This window comes from Emys orbicularis, chromosome 8, assembly GCF_028017835.1.
Source record: "Emys orbicularis isolate rEmyOrb1 chromosome 8, rEmyOrb1.hap1, whole genome shotgun sequence".
Lineage (NCBI taxonomy): Eukaryota > Metazoa > Chordata > Testudines > Emydidae > Emys > Emys orbicularis.
The window spans coordinates 34,218,267-34,233,320 of NC_088690.1; the positions used below are offsets into that span (position 1 = coordinate 34,218,267).

Below are 15,054 nucleotides of genomic sequence, written 5' to 3' on the forward strand. Positions count from 1 at the left end.
TTTCCATGGGGTGGCTGTGGTTTGAAACTCTGAATGCCTTTGCTACCCTGCCCCGCAACACTTGACAGCGATTGAGTACTCTGCTACACCCTACCCAATGTCCAATAGCTCTAAATAAATGTCTGCTACAATAATCAGCTGTGATAGGGTCAACACATCTGTCAGTCTCCAGAGTTTACATAGGATTGAGATGAATGAGGCAGTTCACCCCTTAGAGCTACTCTCTCAGGCTGTCTGCAGACGGCCTGAATCAGTTCATTTTTTAAGATGGGATGTTCAAAAACGCGTAAGGAAACTAGTTGCCCAACTTCCCACTGGCTTTCAGGATTTGCTTTACAAAAAGAAGAACCAGACTTTAGTGTCTCTAGAAAACTTTGACAATGGAACATAATTATTCTACAATTTACAGGGAATTATGCAACTATTAAAATATCTGCATAATCCCATCCACAGGGTTTGTCTTACACTAGGCATAAAATATAAATTTTCCCTTTTAAAATTGTACAGTATGGTAGGTCTGTCCTAAAGTTAAAGCATTGCTTAGAAAAATAAATACAACAAATATTTTTACATGCATCTTTCAATTATCATTATTGGATCTGTTTTTATAAACTCTACAGCTTAGCCTGTCTTTGCTTAATGACCAACATTAAAGATTTTTATCAGTTTATTTATTAAAATGCTTGACCAAAAAGTACCTTGAGACAGAGTATAGTTTGACATTCCAGCTCCTTAAATGAACAAGCTTGAAAGTTAATAGCAAGCTTTGGCTATTGATACAATCTCTGACTGGGTACAATTGGCTGATGTGAACACTGCTAGGCTAACTTATCGGTTGTAAGAATTAAATTAGCTGAAGAAACTGTTTTACGTTAATGACAATATTATCCATTGGAAAATTCTATTTTCTGTAAGTAAACAGAGATGGGAAAGAAATCAGAACAGTTCTGTATCTACCAGAACAGCTAGCGATAAGGCTTCTTTTTAAATGCAAAAATAAGAGAAAACCGATCAAAATGTCAGATGTAATATTTCATGTCTGACAAGATGCTCTCCTTACAGTAAGAATGAGGTTAAGGTATTAAACTTATTTTAATCAACTCAAAGCTAACAATAGTTTCTGCTTGAAAATTTCACATCTCGCTGTATATCTTGATCAAAGATGTGTGTGGTTTTTTATTTGTCTTTTGGTTTGCAAACAGAAATTGGATAGGATTATTTTTAACTGAATAATATTTGCTTTAGTAAGGTCAGCAGAAAATGACAGCCTATAGTTCCTGAATTTACTTGTATTGTAACTTAAAATTTAGCTTCCTCTTGGGTAAAATCAGTAATAAAATTTATGCTCTGGTTTCATTTTCTAACAATTATCTGGTAACATTCAGAAATAAACACCTTAAGTAGAAAAGGGTTTAAAATTCTTGTTTCAGGTATTCTCTCAGCTCTAAACTGGATGACAATATGATTAGTCTTGTAGTAACTTATACTACACAACACTATTTTTAAAGAACCTTTTATTCCTACTCTTAAGTGAATACATATTTGCATTCTAACATGCTAAAGACTGATTAAGTTTAGCACAACAGCACTATCTACTGGCAAAAGTCAAATGATTGCAAGCAATGTCTAGTAATGTCCCCTTAATTGATTTCAAATGCATTAAGATGGTATCAGGGTAGCATTCCATAAAGCTGTCGCAGTCTTGTTTGTACATAACAAGGATGGTATAAAGATACAAATGATATTCTTGTGCATATGGCCAAACTTGAAAAACAGGTAATCAAATTCGAGTTTTATTTGAATATGCAATTTTATACGGTGGTTGATTGTCATAACTGAAGTGGTTTGGCAGAGATGTGTGAGAAAGTTATTAGACCTATTCTTATATTCTAGGTCAGACCAACACATCTATAAAGCTGCACATTCCTGTCCTGTAAGTGTAATTTAAAAAATCAAACGGATTTCATGAAAATCTTGACCTGTCTACAGCAAAAATCTGTATTATACAACAGCTGAGATTTCTAACCTGAGCTTCAAATCTAGGAAAACTTCCCTGCAACTCTTTTTGAATGAGTGTGTGTAGTGTTGTAGCCATGTTGGTCCCAGGATATTAAAGACAAGGTGGGTAAGGTAATATCTTTTATTGGCCCAACTTCTGTTGGTGAGAGAGACAAGCTTTTGAGCTTACAGAGAGCTCTTCTTCAGGTCTGTATAAGCTCAAAAGCTTGTCTCCCTCACCAACAGAAGTTGGGCCTATGAATGAGTATAAGCAGAAAACTAACTAGATGTTTGAATTATCCAGACCTGTAATTCCAGGCTTTTCCAGTATCCTATCTGTTCATGGGTTTCTGATGGCTTTGTAAACACTCTTCAGGTATAACAGCACTTCTAAACTAAAAAAGTAAAACGTTAGTGATTTCTAATGGTTTTCTATTTTGGACAGTAACGTTATAAAATGTCATTTCTGTGATCTCAAGTATGCCTTATCACTGTTAGAGATGCATCCAATGAACTGTTTCATTAAAGGAGCTAAAAACTAATGTGTTTAGTATTGCATGTAGCAGTCTTTCACCTTATGTACTGAAAGTTTATACTTTTCCTGACTTGGTTTGTCCCACAATATTTACACTAATTTATATTAAAACTTATTTTTTTCTTCACAGATTGATGCTACAACAGACCTTGGAACATGTGGCTATAGAAACTCGCTAAAGATGTCTGTTCCAAATCAACAGTATCCAACTATTGTTAATCCTCCACCGCCAGAATATATCAATCCTAAAAAAACTGGCTGTTTAACAAATCAACTTCAATATTTACAGAGGGTGGTCATGAAAGCTATGTGGAGACACAACTTTTCCTGGCCATTTCACCAGCCTGTAGATGCTGCAGCACTAAACCTTCCTGTAAGACTCCATTTGAGTATTGTATTAAGCCTTATATGTTGAAGAATAAGCAAGTGAAATCTTAACGGTGAACTGAAATGTTGGCTTTAAAAAACAGTCTGCTACTCTACAGAGATTCTGGGCAGTGCTGCAGTTTAGGCCCCCAGGACTGTCTACATTATGCCAGAAGTATTTCAGCCCCCAAAGCAGCCCAGGATGGGGAAATCTATACAGGGGTCTTAAACCACCCCACGCAGCTACCCCTGAGCTGCACTTCTTAGAGGTGCAGCACAGACTCTTAGCCCAGGCCTTTACTCCTCCATCACTATATTATGATAGGAACTGTCAGGAAATTATACTTGCTTGTAAACATTATTGTCTCCAATAAGTAGCTAGCAGGTCTGTCTGAGATCTTGCAGCCGCTTTCTCCGGAGTGGAGAAAATCCAAATAGTTTCTACCACTGAAAATCTGATGCAACTTGTCAAATTCCATCCTGATTTAATGTTATGTTTGTCTGTTCTAAGGCCTCATTTGAGTTTCTGGTGGAATGTTTAAAGATGTGTCAGGGACCTGATGTGCACAAGAGAAATATTAGAGAAACTCAGATGAATTTCCCACTAGAAAAAGCTTTCTCTTGGGGGGTGGGAGTGGGGTATCCTTCTAAAGACACCTGCTCTTAAAATAGTCAATAGTTTCCTGACATCTTTTAAACTGTTTATAGAGCATTATGTGTCCATTCAAACTTTAGTTCAGGGTTCTGAGAATACTGTCAACACCTCTGACGTACCCCTAAGAGGTTGACACTTCTTAATGCTTCATAATCTGAAAATACGGCACTTTTGGAACAGTTTAATATGCTATATTTACTTTTATGCATGTAAGATTTATTAGAAAATATTGACTATTGAAGATGCATTATGTTTTAGAGAATGTTTGTTTGATTGACATTTGGTCTTGTTTGTGAAATGTCCAAGCAATTAACACTTTACACCAGGAAATTAATGGATTACTTTTTTTCAGTAATCATCATGTCTCTCTGACTGCAAGGTGGTGAAACTGACCGATGATGCTCATAAGCTTCTTTCTCTGTTATGCTGACAGTGTATCACTTTTTTTTCTACAGAGCAGAGAAGATGAATACAAATACTAAGGGTTTAAAAAAATAAACCTTGTGAGACTTCCTCAACACCATATGCCTGCTGTATGGCTTTCACTCACTCTTTTGGGGCCTTGATGTAGGGGCAACCTGAGACTTTAACTTGTTTGAGTGATGAAAGAATTAAGAATGTGCGGTCATTTTCTCGCTAGGATAGTCTGGTTTCTCCCTATATCTGTCCTGTCAAAATCTCCATTTCAAATACAGAATTACACATCAGTTGACCAGCATAGCTCATTGTGGTAATCCAAAATTGTCTTGACTTTTAAGTGAAAGACCGAACTTCTGATTTTTAACTTTCATTTTCTATGTAGTGCAACATTTTAATAGCAGACCCCCTTAGATAACCTTCAAGAAACTTAAAAAGGCAATATTCCATTCTTAAAATCACCTACAAATGTATGCATACTTCCTAAAAGAAGGCTAGCGACATTTCTCAGTTTGGAAGTCCTTGAGATATGAGGGTTGTTTTCAATGGCTTGGTTCTTGCTTGTACTATAGACTTCCTCTCAAAAATGTGTATATCCAGTCACAGCCCAGGGGTTAGGCTGCTCACCTGGGATGTGGGAGACCCAGATTTGAATCCCCACTCTACTTGATTTAGAGCAGGGACTTGAACCCGAGTGTCCCACATCCTAGGTGAGTGCCCTAAATGCTGGATTATAGCATCAATCTCTGTCTGGACCAATGAATACTTTATTTTCTGAAATAGCACATTATAAAATTAAAAAAATGGAAATTAACTAGATGACCTAACATCTTTCTATTACCCTACCAAAGAAGGCTTAGAAACATAGCAAATGCCATACTGAATCAGACCAGTGGACCAGTAGTGTGTCACTAAGGATCTGTTTCTGAACAATGCCAAAGAAAGGTGTAACAAACCCCAAGTGATTATGGGATTACTTGTCCCCAAATAAAGCTTTCTCCTAACCCTGAATAGTTTTTGGCTTATGCACTGAAGTATGAGTGCTCTTATCCCTGCCCAAACCCTTGTTTGTTTGTTTTTTACAATTAACTCGGGATAGAACTCTCATCTTGTAAAGCTCTTGGTCTTAATGAGATCCTGTGGCAATGAGTTCCACAAGCAAACTGTGTATTATGTGGGGGAAAGTGCTTCCTTTCATCAGTTCTAAACTCTCTGCACAATTTGGGGTCACTGATTGTTCCTTCTTGTATTATGAGACAAATCAAACTTCTGTTCATTCTATTTTCTCAATAACATTCATTATATTGTGTACTCTTATTTTTGCATTTGAGGTTATGCAATCCCAGTCTCCCTCGATATGAGGTTTTATGCCTTGAACCATTATTGTTACCCAACTCTGAACTCCCTCAGGATGCTGCTGTATTCTTTCTGATTTTTGGGGGGGTGAAGGGATATATATTATTCTAGTCTTGTCAAGCAATGGGGCTTCCACCACAACTGCCCTTAGACTTTTAATATGCTGAAAGATGTTGCTCTTAGGTTTATAATTTCTCAACTTTAGTCAAGTTTCTCCTGGTTATCCCCTTAGATTACCCTTAAACTTGCCTTTCATTAGTGCTCACACGTACCAGCCATTTATAAATTGTTTCCGTTACGTAGTTGTTACTTAACCAAGCTATGGTATAAATACTTAGTTCTTTTAACATGTTCTTATAAATCAGTCCCTCCAGACAATTGGTGTTATTTGGAGCAGCAGACAAAACCCTTAATCCATAGCTGTTTCTCTTGACAAACTCATTTGGTCAGTTTGTCCAAAAGCACTGTCAAAGTGACTGTCGTCTGTATTTTGTTTTTGTTCTTAGGAGAAACTGTCACTTAAGGTTAATATTGTAGGTCATTCATTCAAAGTTGTGGCAACAATTGTAGTTAGCCTCAGGACAGTTCTGCCTCTTCAAATTTCTAAGGCAGCCACTTAGAATTTAACACATACTTTCGGAAATAGTGTAGCTTCAACTTTTGCATAATCTACAATAAATTCTGTCTGGCTTCATTACAAGGACAACGAATATCTAACTTTACTCTTCTGACACCGAAAGGGGACAGGAGGTGGCAGAAGAGATCAGTATTTTGACAATAGCTGTTTTTTAGCTGTGTAATTTAAATGTTCTTCTGGTCATGTGGTTGAACAGACACTTAAACATTATTATGATGTATTTAGCCTTTTGTTCCAGTGGATAAATTGATCTAGTTAGAGGTGCTTCAGAGGTCATTATTACTAACTTAATTATTTGAAGCATATGTAAACCAGTTAATGGGAGTGTAAAACTGTTCAATGTTTCTGATTTCTTCTAACCTAGAGATTAACAACTGTGTGCTAATTCCCAGAGGTGGAAGTGAGCAATTCTACTAGGACTCTATTTTTTAAAAAAAAAAATATTTTAATTTAAGAGTCAGTCAGCTAGGACTTGAATTCACCTTTGTTTTTAGGGAAGCACCATGGCCCAATGGATAATGTACTGGGCAGACATCAAGAGACCTAGACTCTCTTCCCAGCTCTGCCTGCAATTTTGTGCAAAGCAACAGAGGGTCCTGTGGCACCTTTAAGACTAACAGAAGTATTGGGAGCATAAGCTTTCGTGGGTAAGAACCTCACTTCTTCAGATGCAACTTCTTGCATCTGAAGAAGTGAGGTTCTTACCCACGAAAGCTTATGCTCCCAATACTTCTGTTAGTCTTAAAGGTGCCACAGGACCCTCTGTTGCTTTTTACAGATTCAGACTAACACGGCTACCCCTCTGAATTTTGTGCAAGTCTCTTTGCCTGTCTTTGCTTCCATTTCTCCATCTGGGAAATGGGGATGCTTATTTTCACTTGTAAATTGCTTTGAGACCAACAGATGAAAAGTGCTATACAAGAAAACTATTTTTCCTAGCAGAAGTGCCATTTATCCACATCGTCCTAATACTATTGAAATGAATACTTTATCATGCAATGGGAGGAGTATAAAGAAATTAAGTTCCATAATACCTCTGCTGTTGTGGCACTTATGATGCTTTTAATGGTAACTTTAAACCTGAAGGAAAGTTTTCTTTTAATGGAATGTTCCTATTCCAAATTCAGCAACATAGTAGTTTTATTCTCCTGTAAAGGTTAACAGGTTGTCCTCAAATGTACAAGAGCACTCATGTCCTAGTAACTCTTATTAATCTTTAATTAAATTCACAAATTGTATGGTTTTTAACCATCTTTTCAAAACTACAGGATTATTATAATATCATTAAGAAACCCATGGACTTGAGCACAATTAAAAAGCGTTTGGAACATAATTATTATACAAAAGCTACAGACTGCATTGAAGACTTTAAAACTATGTTCACGAACTGCTATGTGTATAACAAGGTATGTAAAATGCTAAAAAGAGGGGAATGTAGTAAATGTGTATAGTGTTCAGTAGGCCATATACCCAATTCTGAAAGTGTTCGCTATTCATGCATTTTGTTACTTGTAATGGCCAAGTAACTTAATGTGTCTCTGAATTTTAATAGAAAACATTTATTTAAATAGGCTGCTAATATTTATTCAAACTTACCAAAAGCACCTAGTCAACTTCTAGCCATCTGTACAATTCATCAAAAGGATAAATGTCCCCACACAAGGATACTACCAACAAACCCACTACAACACTACACAACATAGCCCATGTAATCGCACAACAAACATGTCTAACAATTAAAAAGCTTATCAGGAAGCTCGGTGAATAGATGAGCTTTGCAATGTATAATGACTGACAAAATAGTGTGTGACAGACCAACGGAAGAAGCAACTTTTTAAATGCTGCTTATGCGTGGCAAACTCAGGCAGTTTTGTTTTAATACTGGATTGCCGTATCCTCAGGATTTGAAGGATGCTCAAGTGAACAGCCTGAAACTTGTCTCAGTGTAGCAGTGGGATGGTTGGGGAAATAGAGAAGGAAATAATAAAGGGGTGGAGGGGCATTTAGTCTTTCAATATGATCATAACTTGTTGTGGAACTGGTGAGGTGGGTTATGTAACCCTTTTAAGGTTGTTCTGTAATCAGACTTTATTTAGAGACCCTATAGTCTGATTTCAGATTGACCGTAAACTTGTAACATATGATGCTACAGAACATGGGTATATTATAATGCTACTGAATGTAATACTCTTGTATTATTAAAGTATATTGCCTATATTCTGTGATTTACAAACATAATTACCGGTATATCTTGCAGCCAGGCGATGACATTGTTTTTATGGCACAAGAGCTAGAAAAAGTATTTATGCAGAAAATGGCACAAATGCCTCCAGAAGAGAAAATAGTGATTGTCAACAAAGGGAAAAGAAAAGGAAAGAAACAAGAAGGTAAATACTAGACTACATACAGTGTTAATGTATGAACTTGCTAACAGTTCAAATTTTAATTACAACTTTTTTTGTAAACATCAAATTGTGGGAGAGCTATAGACTTGTCAAGAATATCAGAATGGTAAAATTTTATGGCGACTGTAAGCAATTTACTATTTGGACTAAAACCTAATGCTACTAAACTTTGCTGTGGAGCAGTTGGGGTCAGGACTCTGTATTTCACAAAATGACAACTGTCACTTGATTTTCCTGGAATTCAGTAGACAGGCAAAAAAATTATTGCTTCAAGGTTTTAAGCAGGTTCAATATGCCAATAATAAATACCCTCTCCAGTTCTCGCTGAATAACTTAAAAAAAAAAAAAAAAAAAAAAAATTCTACCTTTGACATGAGTTGGAGGTTTAGCTCATTCTCTGCATTGACAGTTAACAGGTACAGTAGTATAGATATAGGAAAAATGGTTTATCCATCTGATGAAAGATGCTTCCTGAAAGGAGAAGTAGTGCAGTGCATATATTCCATAATTAGTTTTTTTTATTGCAAGTCAAGCTAGTTAATATTTTACTTTTAACTTCCTAACTTAAAAGTATACTAAGTATTTGAAGAGGGAAATGCAAATCTGTGTTAGCCTTCCTTCCAGGGGTGAGAGCAGAGGTGTGCAGGTCAAGAGCTATCCGGTTTTCTATTCTTATCTCTGTCACTAAATTACTGTTTGTCATGGATAAAATTGTTTAGTATTCTTCAGTGGTGAGCTGGAGCCGGTTCGCGTGAACCGGTTGTTAAATTTAGAAGCCGGTTTAGAACCGGTTGTTAAAGGGCTGGGCAAACTCCTGCCCGCGGAACCGTCCTGTCCGGCTCGCCTGAGCTCCCGGCTGGGGAGGCTCCCCTGACCCCTTCCCCACCTTCCCCACTCTGACAGAGCCCAGCGCCAACGCTCTGGACCGCTCCTGGGCAGCTCCTGACGCTTTGAGTGGCATGGTAAGGGGGTGAGGCTGCGAGCTCCAGCAGGGTGCGCGGCATCCATACATGCTGCCCTGAGCAGCATGGTAAGGGGGCCGGGGCTGGGAGGAGGGGTTGGGGAAGGGGGAAGGGGCGGAGGTTCTGGGGGGGCGGTGAGGGGACAGGGAACAGGGGGTTGGGTAGGCGTAGGAGTTCCGGGGGTCTGTCAGGATGGTGGTGGATGGGATCGGGACAGTCAGGGACCGGGATCGGGGCGAGTTGGGTGGGGTCCTGGGGGGGGGCAGTTAGGGTCGGGGGTCTCGATCTTGTACTCACTGGGTGGCACTTAATAACTGGTTCCCTACCGGGTCGTCGTCGGCACTTCAGCGGCGGGTCGTTCACTCGCGCCTGGTCTTCGGCGGCACTCAAGGACCCGCCGCCGAAGTGCCACTGAAAACCCGGAGCGAGTGAAGGACCTGCCGCCGAAGACCCAGTAGGGAACCGGTTATTAACATTCTGGCAGCTCATCACTGGTATTCTTGTACCTCTGCTTCTCTTTCTGTAAAATTAAGATGCTTCTGAGCACTTCACAGATGTGTGATCTGCTGATTAAAGGTGCTGTATAAACAAATGTATTTATAATAGGGCTCTTGATTAATCGCAGTTAAATCATGTGACTAACTCAAATTAATCGCAATTAAAAAAATTAATCGAGATTAATCGCAGTTTTAATTGCACTGTTAAACAATAGAATACCAATTTAAATTTATTAAATATTTTGGATGTTTTTCTACATTTTCATATATATTGATTCCAATTGCAACACAATACAAAGTGTAAATTTTATTACAAATATTTTCATTGTAAAAATGATAAACAAAACAGTATTTTATAGTTCACCTCATGAAAGTACTGTAGTGCAGTCTTTGTCATGAAAGTGCAACTTACAATGTAGAACTATGTACAAAAAAACTGCATTCAAAAATAAAACCATCTAAAATTTTAGAGCCTGCAAGTCCACTCAGTCCTACTTCTTGTTCAGCCAATCGCTAAGACAAATAAGGTTGTTTACATTTACAGGAGATAATGCTGCCCGCTTCTTGTTTACAATGTCACCAGAAAGTGAGAACAGGCATTTGCATGGCACTTTTGTAGCCGGCATTGCAAGGTATTTGTGTGCCAGATACGCTAAACATTCATGCTTCGGCCATCATTCTAGAAGACATGCTTCCATGCTGATGATGTGTTAATTAAATTTGTGACTGAACTCCTTGTGGGAGAATTGTATGTCTCCTGCTCTGTTTTGCCCGCATTCTGCCATATATTATAGCAGTCTCGGATGATGACCCAGCACATGTTCTTCATTTTAAGAACACTTTCACTGCAGATTTGACAAAATGCAAAGAAGGTTCCAATATGAGATTTCTAAAGATAGCTACAGCACACGACCCAAGGTTTAAGTATCTGAAGTGCCTTCCAAAATCTGAGAGGGACGAGGCGTAGAGCATGCTTTCAGAAGTCTTAAAAGAGCAACACTCCAATGCGGAAACTACCAAAAAAGAAAATCAACCTTCTACTGGTGACATCTGACTCAGATGATGAAAATGAACCGTGCATCAGTCTGCCCTGCTTTGGATTGTTGAGCAGAACCCATCATCAGCATGGACGCATGTCCCCTGGAATGGTGGTTGAAGCATGAAGGAACAAATGAATCTTTAGCCCATCTGGCACTAGGGTGGCCAGATGTCCCTATTTTATAGGGACAGTCCTGATATTTGGGGCATTTTCTTCTATAGGCTCCTATTACTCCTCACCCCCTGTCCCGATTTTTCACACTTGCTGTCTGGTCACCCTACCTGACACGTAAATATCTTGCAACGCTGGCTACAACAGTGCCATGCAAATGCCTGTTCTCACTTTCAGGTGACATTGTAAACAGGAAGCAGGCAGCATTATCTCCTGCAAATGTAAACAAACTTGTGTCTCTGAGCGATTGGCTGGACTGAGTGGACTTGCAGGCTCTAAAATTTTACATGGTTTTATTTTTGAATGTTGTTTTTTTGTACATAAGTCTACATTTGTAAGTTCAACTTTCATGATCAAGAGATTGCACTATAGTACTTGTATTGGGTGAATTGAAAAATACTAGTTCTTTTAACAGTGCAAATACTTGTAATCAAAAGTAAATATAAAGTGAGCACTGTACACTTTATATTCTGTGTTGTAATTGAAATCAATATATTTGAAAATGTAGAAAACATCCAAAAATATTTAAATAAATGGTATTCTATTTTTGGTGCCCCATTTTGGTGCCATTCCATCTTACATTAAATTCTTCATTAACGAGATGATACTGTAAATGAATCTTACTACTTTCAGAGCTGGTATCAAGATTCAGTTTCAATAAGTCACCTATCAAGATTATTCTTACACCCATCTCAGGCAGGTTCTCTTCCACAATCTGTTTCAAAGATCTTAAGGACTTCATGTGGAATAACTAATGTCCTGCGATAACCTACCCAACCTCTCTTGCTTATCACTACAACATGTTCTGCTCTCTGAGAACCACCTCTTATTGTTCGGCCAAGCTAATATTTTATTGTTAGACCTTTGGCAGGCCTTTGATTTTTAGGGTCACGTTAAAGGAGCATCTGCCTCTACACTGAACCTTCAATCAGACTTCACATGGGAGATTTATGAGGGCAGCCACTTGGAGTACACAACTATAAATTATTAACTTGAGGAGTTCAAGCAACAATGATTAGCTTGCTTAAGTGGTCTTACAGAATCCCTTTTCCAAGCTGACTACCTAAGTGCTTCTCCAAATTAGTAAATTTACTTTTGGAATATTGGGCTCTTAGTAGAACTTAAATTACAGAGAGGATTTCTGTCATCACTGTTTATCTGGTATCTGTTTCTAGTTCCAGTACTACTTTTATTCTATTCCACTTTTTTTTTTTTTTTTAATCCAAATGAGACCTCAATGGAGAAATTCAATTTCCAAGAACAGAGACCTAAAAAAGCCTCTCTCTCTCTCTGGAAAAAAGATGATTTAACTAACTATTGCTTTCACAGATAAATAGTTTTAGTTCCGTTTTTTCAAGGGCATTAACTCAGTTGAAGACTCTTGGGGGCACTATGGCTCCGTTGCTGAACTAGCACTTCAGATCTGAACCAGGAGAGTCCCCACCTGGTCTTGCATTAGGAGCATGGATGCAAGAGTGGTAATTGTTGTGCTTATGTATAGCTTCAGAGAGCACCAATTGCAGGTAAGAACATAAGAACATAAGAAAGGCCGTACTGGGTCAGACCAAAGGTCCATCTAGCCCAGTATCTGTCTACCGACAGTGGCCAATGCCAGGTGCCCCAGAGGGAGTGAACCTAACAGGCAATGATCAAGTGATCTCTCTCCTGCCATCCATCTCCATCCTCTGACGAACAGAGGCTAGGGACACCATTCTTACCCATCCTGGCTAATAGCCATTTATGGACTTAGCCACCATGAATTTATCCAGTCCCCTTTTAAACATTGTTATAGTCCTAGCCTTCACAACCTCCTCAGGTAAGGAGTTCCACAAGTTGACTGTGCGCTGCGTGAAGAAGAACTTCCTTTTATTTGTTTTAAACTTGCTGCCTATTAATTTCTTTTGGTGACCCCTAGTTCTTGTATTATGGGAATAAGTAAATAACTTTTCCTTATCCACTTTCTCAACATCACTCATGATTTTATATACCTCTATCATGTCCCCCCTTAGTCTTCTCTTTTCCAAACTGAAGAGTCCTAGCCTCTTTAATCTTTCCTCATATGGGACCCTCTCTAAACCCTTAATCATTTTAGTTGCTCTTTTCTGAACCTTTTCTAGTGCTAGAATATCTTTTTTGAGGTGAGGAGACCACATCTGTACACAGTATTCGAGATGTGGGCGAACCATGGATTTATATAAGGGCAATAATATATTCTCAGTCTTATTCTCTATCCCCTTTTTAATGATTCCTAACATCCTGTTTGCTTTTTTGACCGCCTCTGCACACTGCGTGGACATCTTTAGAGAACTATCCACGATGACGCCAAGATCTTTTTCCTGACTCGTTGTAGCTAAATTAGCCCCCATCATGTTGTATGTATAGTTGGGGTTATTTTTTCCAATGTGGTAAGTATTTGGTCAATTGAAAATAAGACCATGTAGCCTTTGGGCCTACCAACAGGAGCTTTGTGAAAGGAAATGTTATGACTGGAATGTAAAGATGGGGGGTTTGATACATTCATCAATGGGATTATGACTAAGTTGCCTGCAATGACAGGAGACTGGACTTGATGACCTAGAAGATCTCTTCTATAAGAACATAGGACTGGAATTGTTGGGACACCAAAGTACACATCTCAGTGTAAATTGGTTTGATTTATTAGGACCTCAGCTGCCTGATTCAGGAGTTTGTACCACTGAGCAAAATCAACTGCAGAAGCAACTTGAAAGCATTGTTAAGCAGCCTCACGTGATGACTCCAGTACCACAGCAGCTTGTGTTAGCTCCTCTGTCAATGGCTCAATCGACTACCTTAATGTCAGCCACGCTACCTATAACAAAAGTAAGTTACAATTTGTATACTGGCTTCAAATGAAAGTAGATTGATACTGTCTGGGGCAGTAGTTGGCACATCCATGTATAGTGTGGATCACAATGCAAAAAACTAATGGAACACCATTTAACATAGTGCACTGTGAATAAGCACAACCTATTTATCTTGCATCTTACAAAATGTAGATTTTTTTTTTAAAAAAAAATACACCATTTCTGATCTCTCGAATAAGTGGGGCAGCACTAATTACAGTATATAGGGCAGAGGTTGAGTCAAAAAGTACGGTTACTGCATATTTAAATCTTGGTGTTTTGCTTTTCTTTGTGCTCAGATGAGTTAATGAATGTTTGTTTGTTAGAAAGATGGTTTGAGAGACTGTTAGCTTTGCTTTATGTTGAGTTAAAGGTGGTTTCCCACTATGAGGACAGATCTCTGCTTAACTTCAAAATTAAATATTCAAAAGGAACTGACCTAGTTTTAATGTAAACTAAGTTCATGATATGATTGGAAATGCTCAATTTTCAAAATAACCATACTACCTGTTAAATCTACAACAGAATAGTTATCTTAAACAACTCTTTTGTATGAGCTACCAAAAACAATAGCTGCTATCTGGACCTGTGTGTGAAAACACGCCATTTTGGTTAGATCAAACCATCTCATATCAACTAGTGTTGTTTCAACTATTCCAGCTGGAAACATGCATGCTCTCTCCCAGACCTTTTTCAGAAAAGTAAAAATATGTATTTGGTGAGTATTTAGTGAGTTAGTGGCAAAGTGCATATATTGTATCTCTTCCAAACCAGAGGCAGCACAATGTTAGACCAAACCTAAGAGCTAAAAGCTTGTACTCATGGCCTCTAATTAGGCCTCAAATACTGGAGTGCAGGAATATTTGTATTTGCTGGTGGCTGTTCTTATGTCAACTTCATAATCTAGTAACTTTTTTGAGATTTCACCCTACTTAAGTGACCGCAAAATAAATAAAACTGTAGTACACTTTTCTTCCAACTCTAAAGAAGAAAGCCTTACACCTGATGCTAGATTGTAACACTTTGCTGAAAATGTAGGTCTTGAACTTGTTTCTACAATTTTATATTTAACAGTTGTGGAGAAAAAATACAGAAGCTTTTGTCTAAAAAAAAAAACAAAAAACTAAACAAAAAAAGTTTCTCTTTTGCTAT

At 38.2% G+C, this 15,054-nt stretch overlaps 1 protein-coding gene across 1 annotated transcript in view; it reads left to right on the top strand.

Annotated features, from left to right (window-relative positions):
- Positions 1-2,714: 2,714 nt before the first annotated feature.
- BRDT (bromodomain testis associated) overlaps positions 2,715-15,054 on the top strand; it is a 47,479-nt gene continuing 35,139 nt past the window's right edge. Inside the window, exons 1-4 of the mRNA XM_065409362.1 lie at positions 2,715-2,906; positions 7,233-7,370; positions 8,222-8,351; positions 13,701-13,879. Coding sequence (XP_065265434.1) covers positions 2,715-2,906; positions 7,233-7,370; positions 8,222-8,351; positions 13,701-13,879 — 639 coding nt within the window. The remainder of the gene's footprint in view (positions 2,907-7,232; positions 7,371-8,221; positions 8,352-13,700; positions 13,880-15,054) is intronic.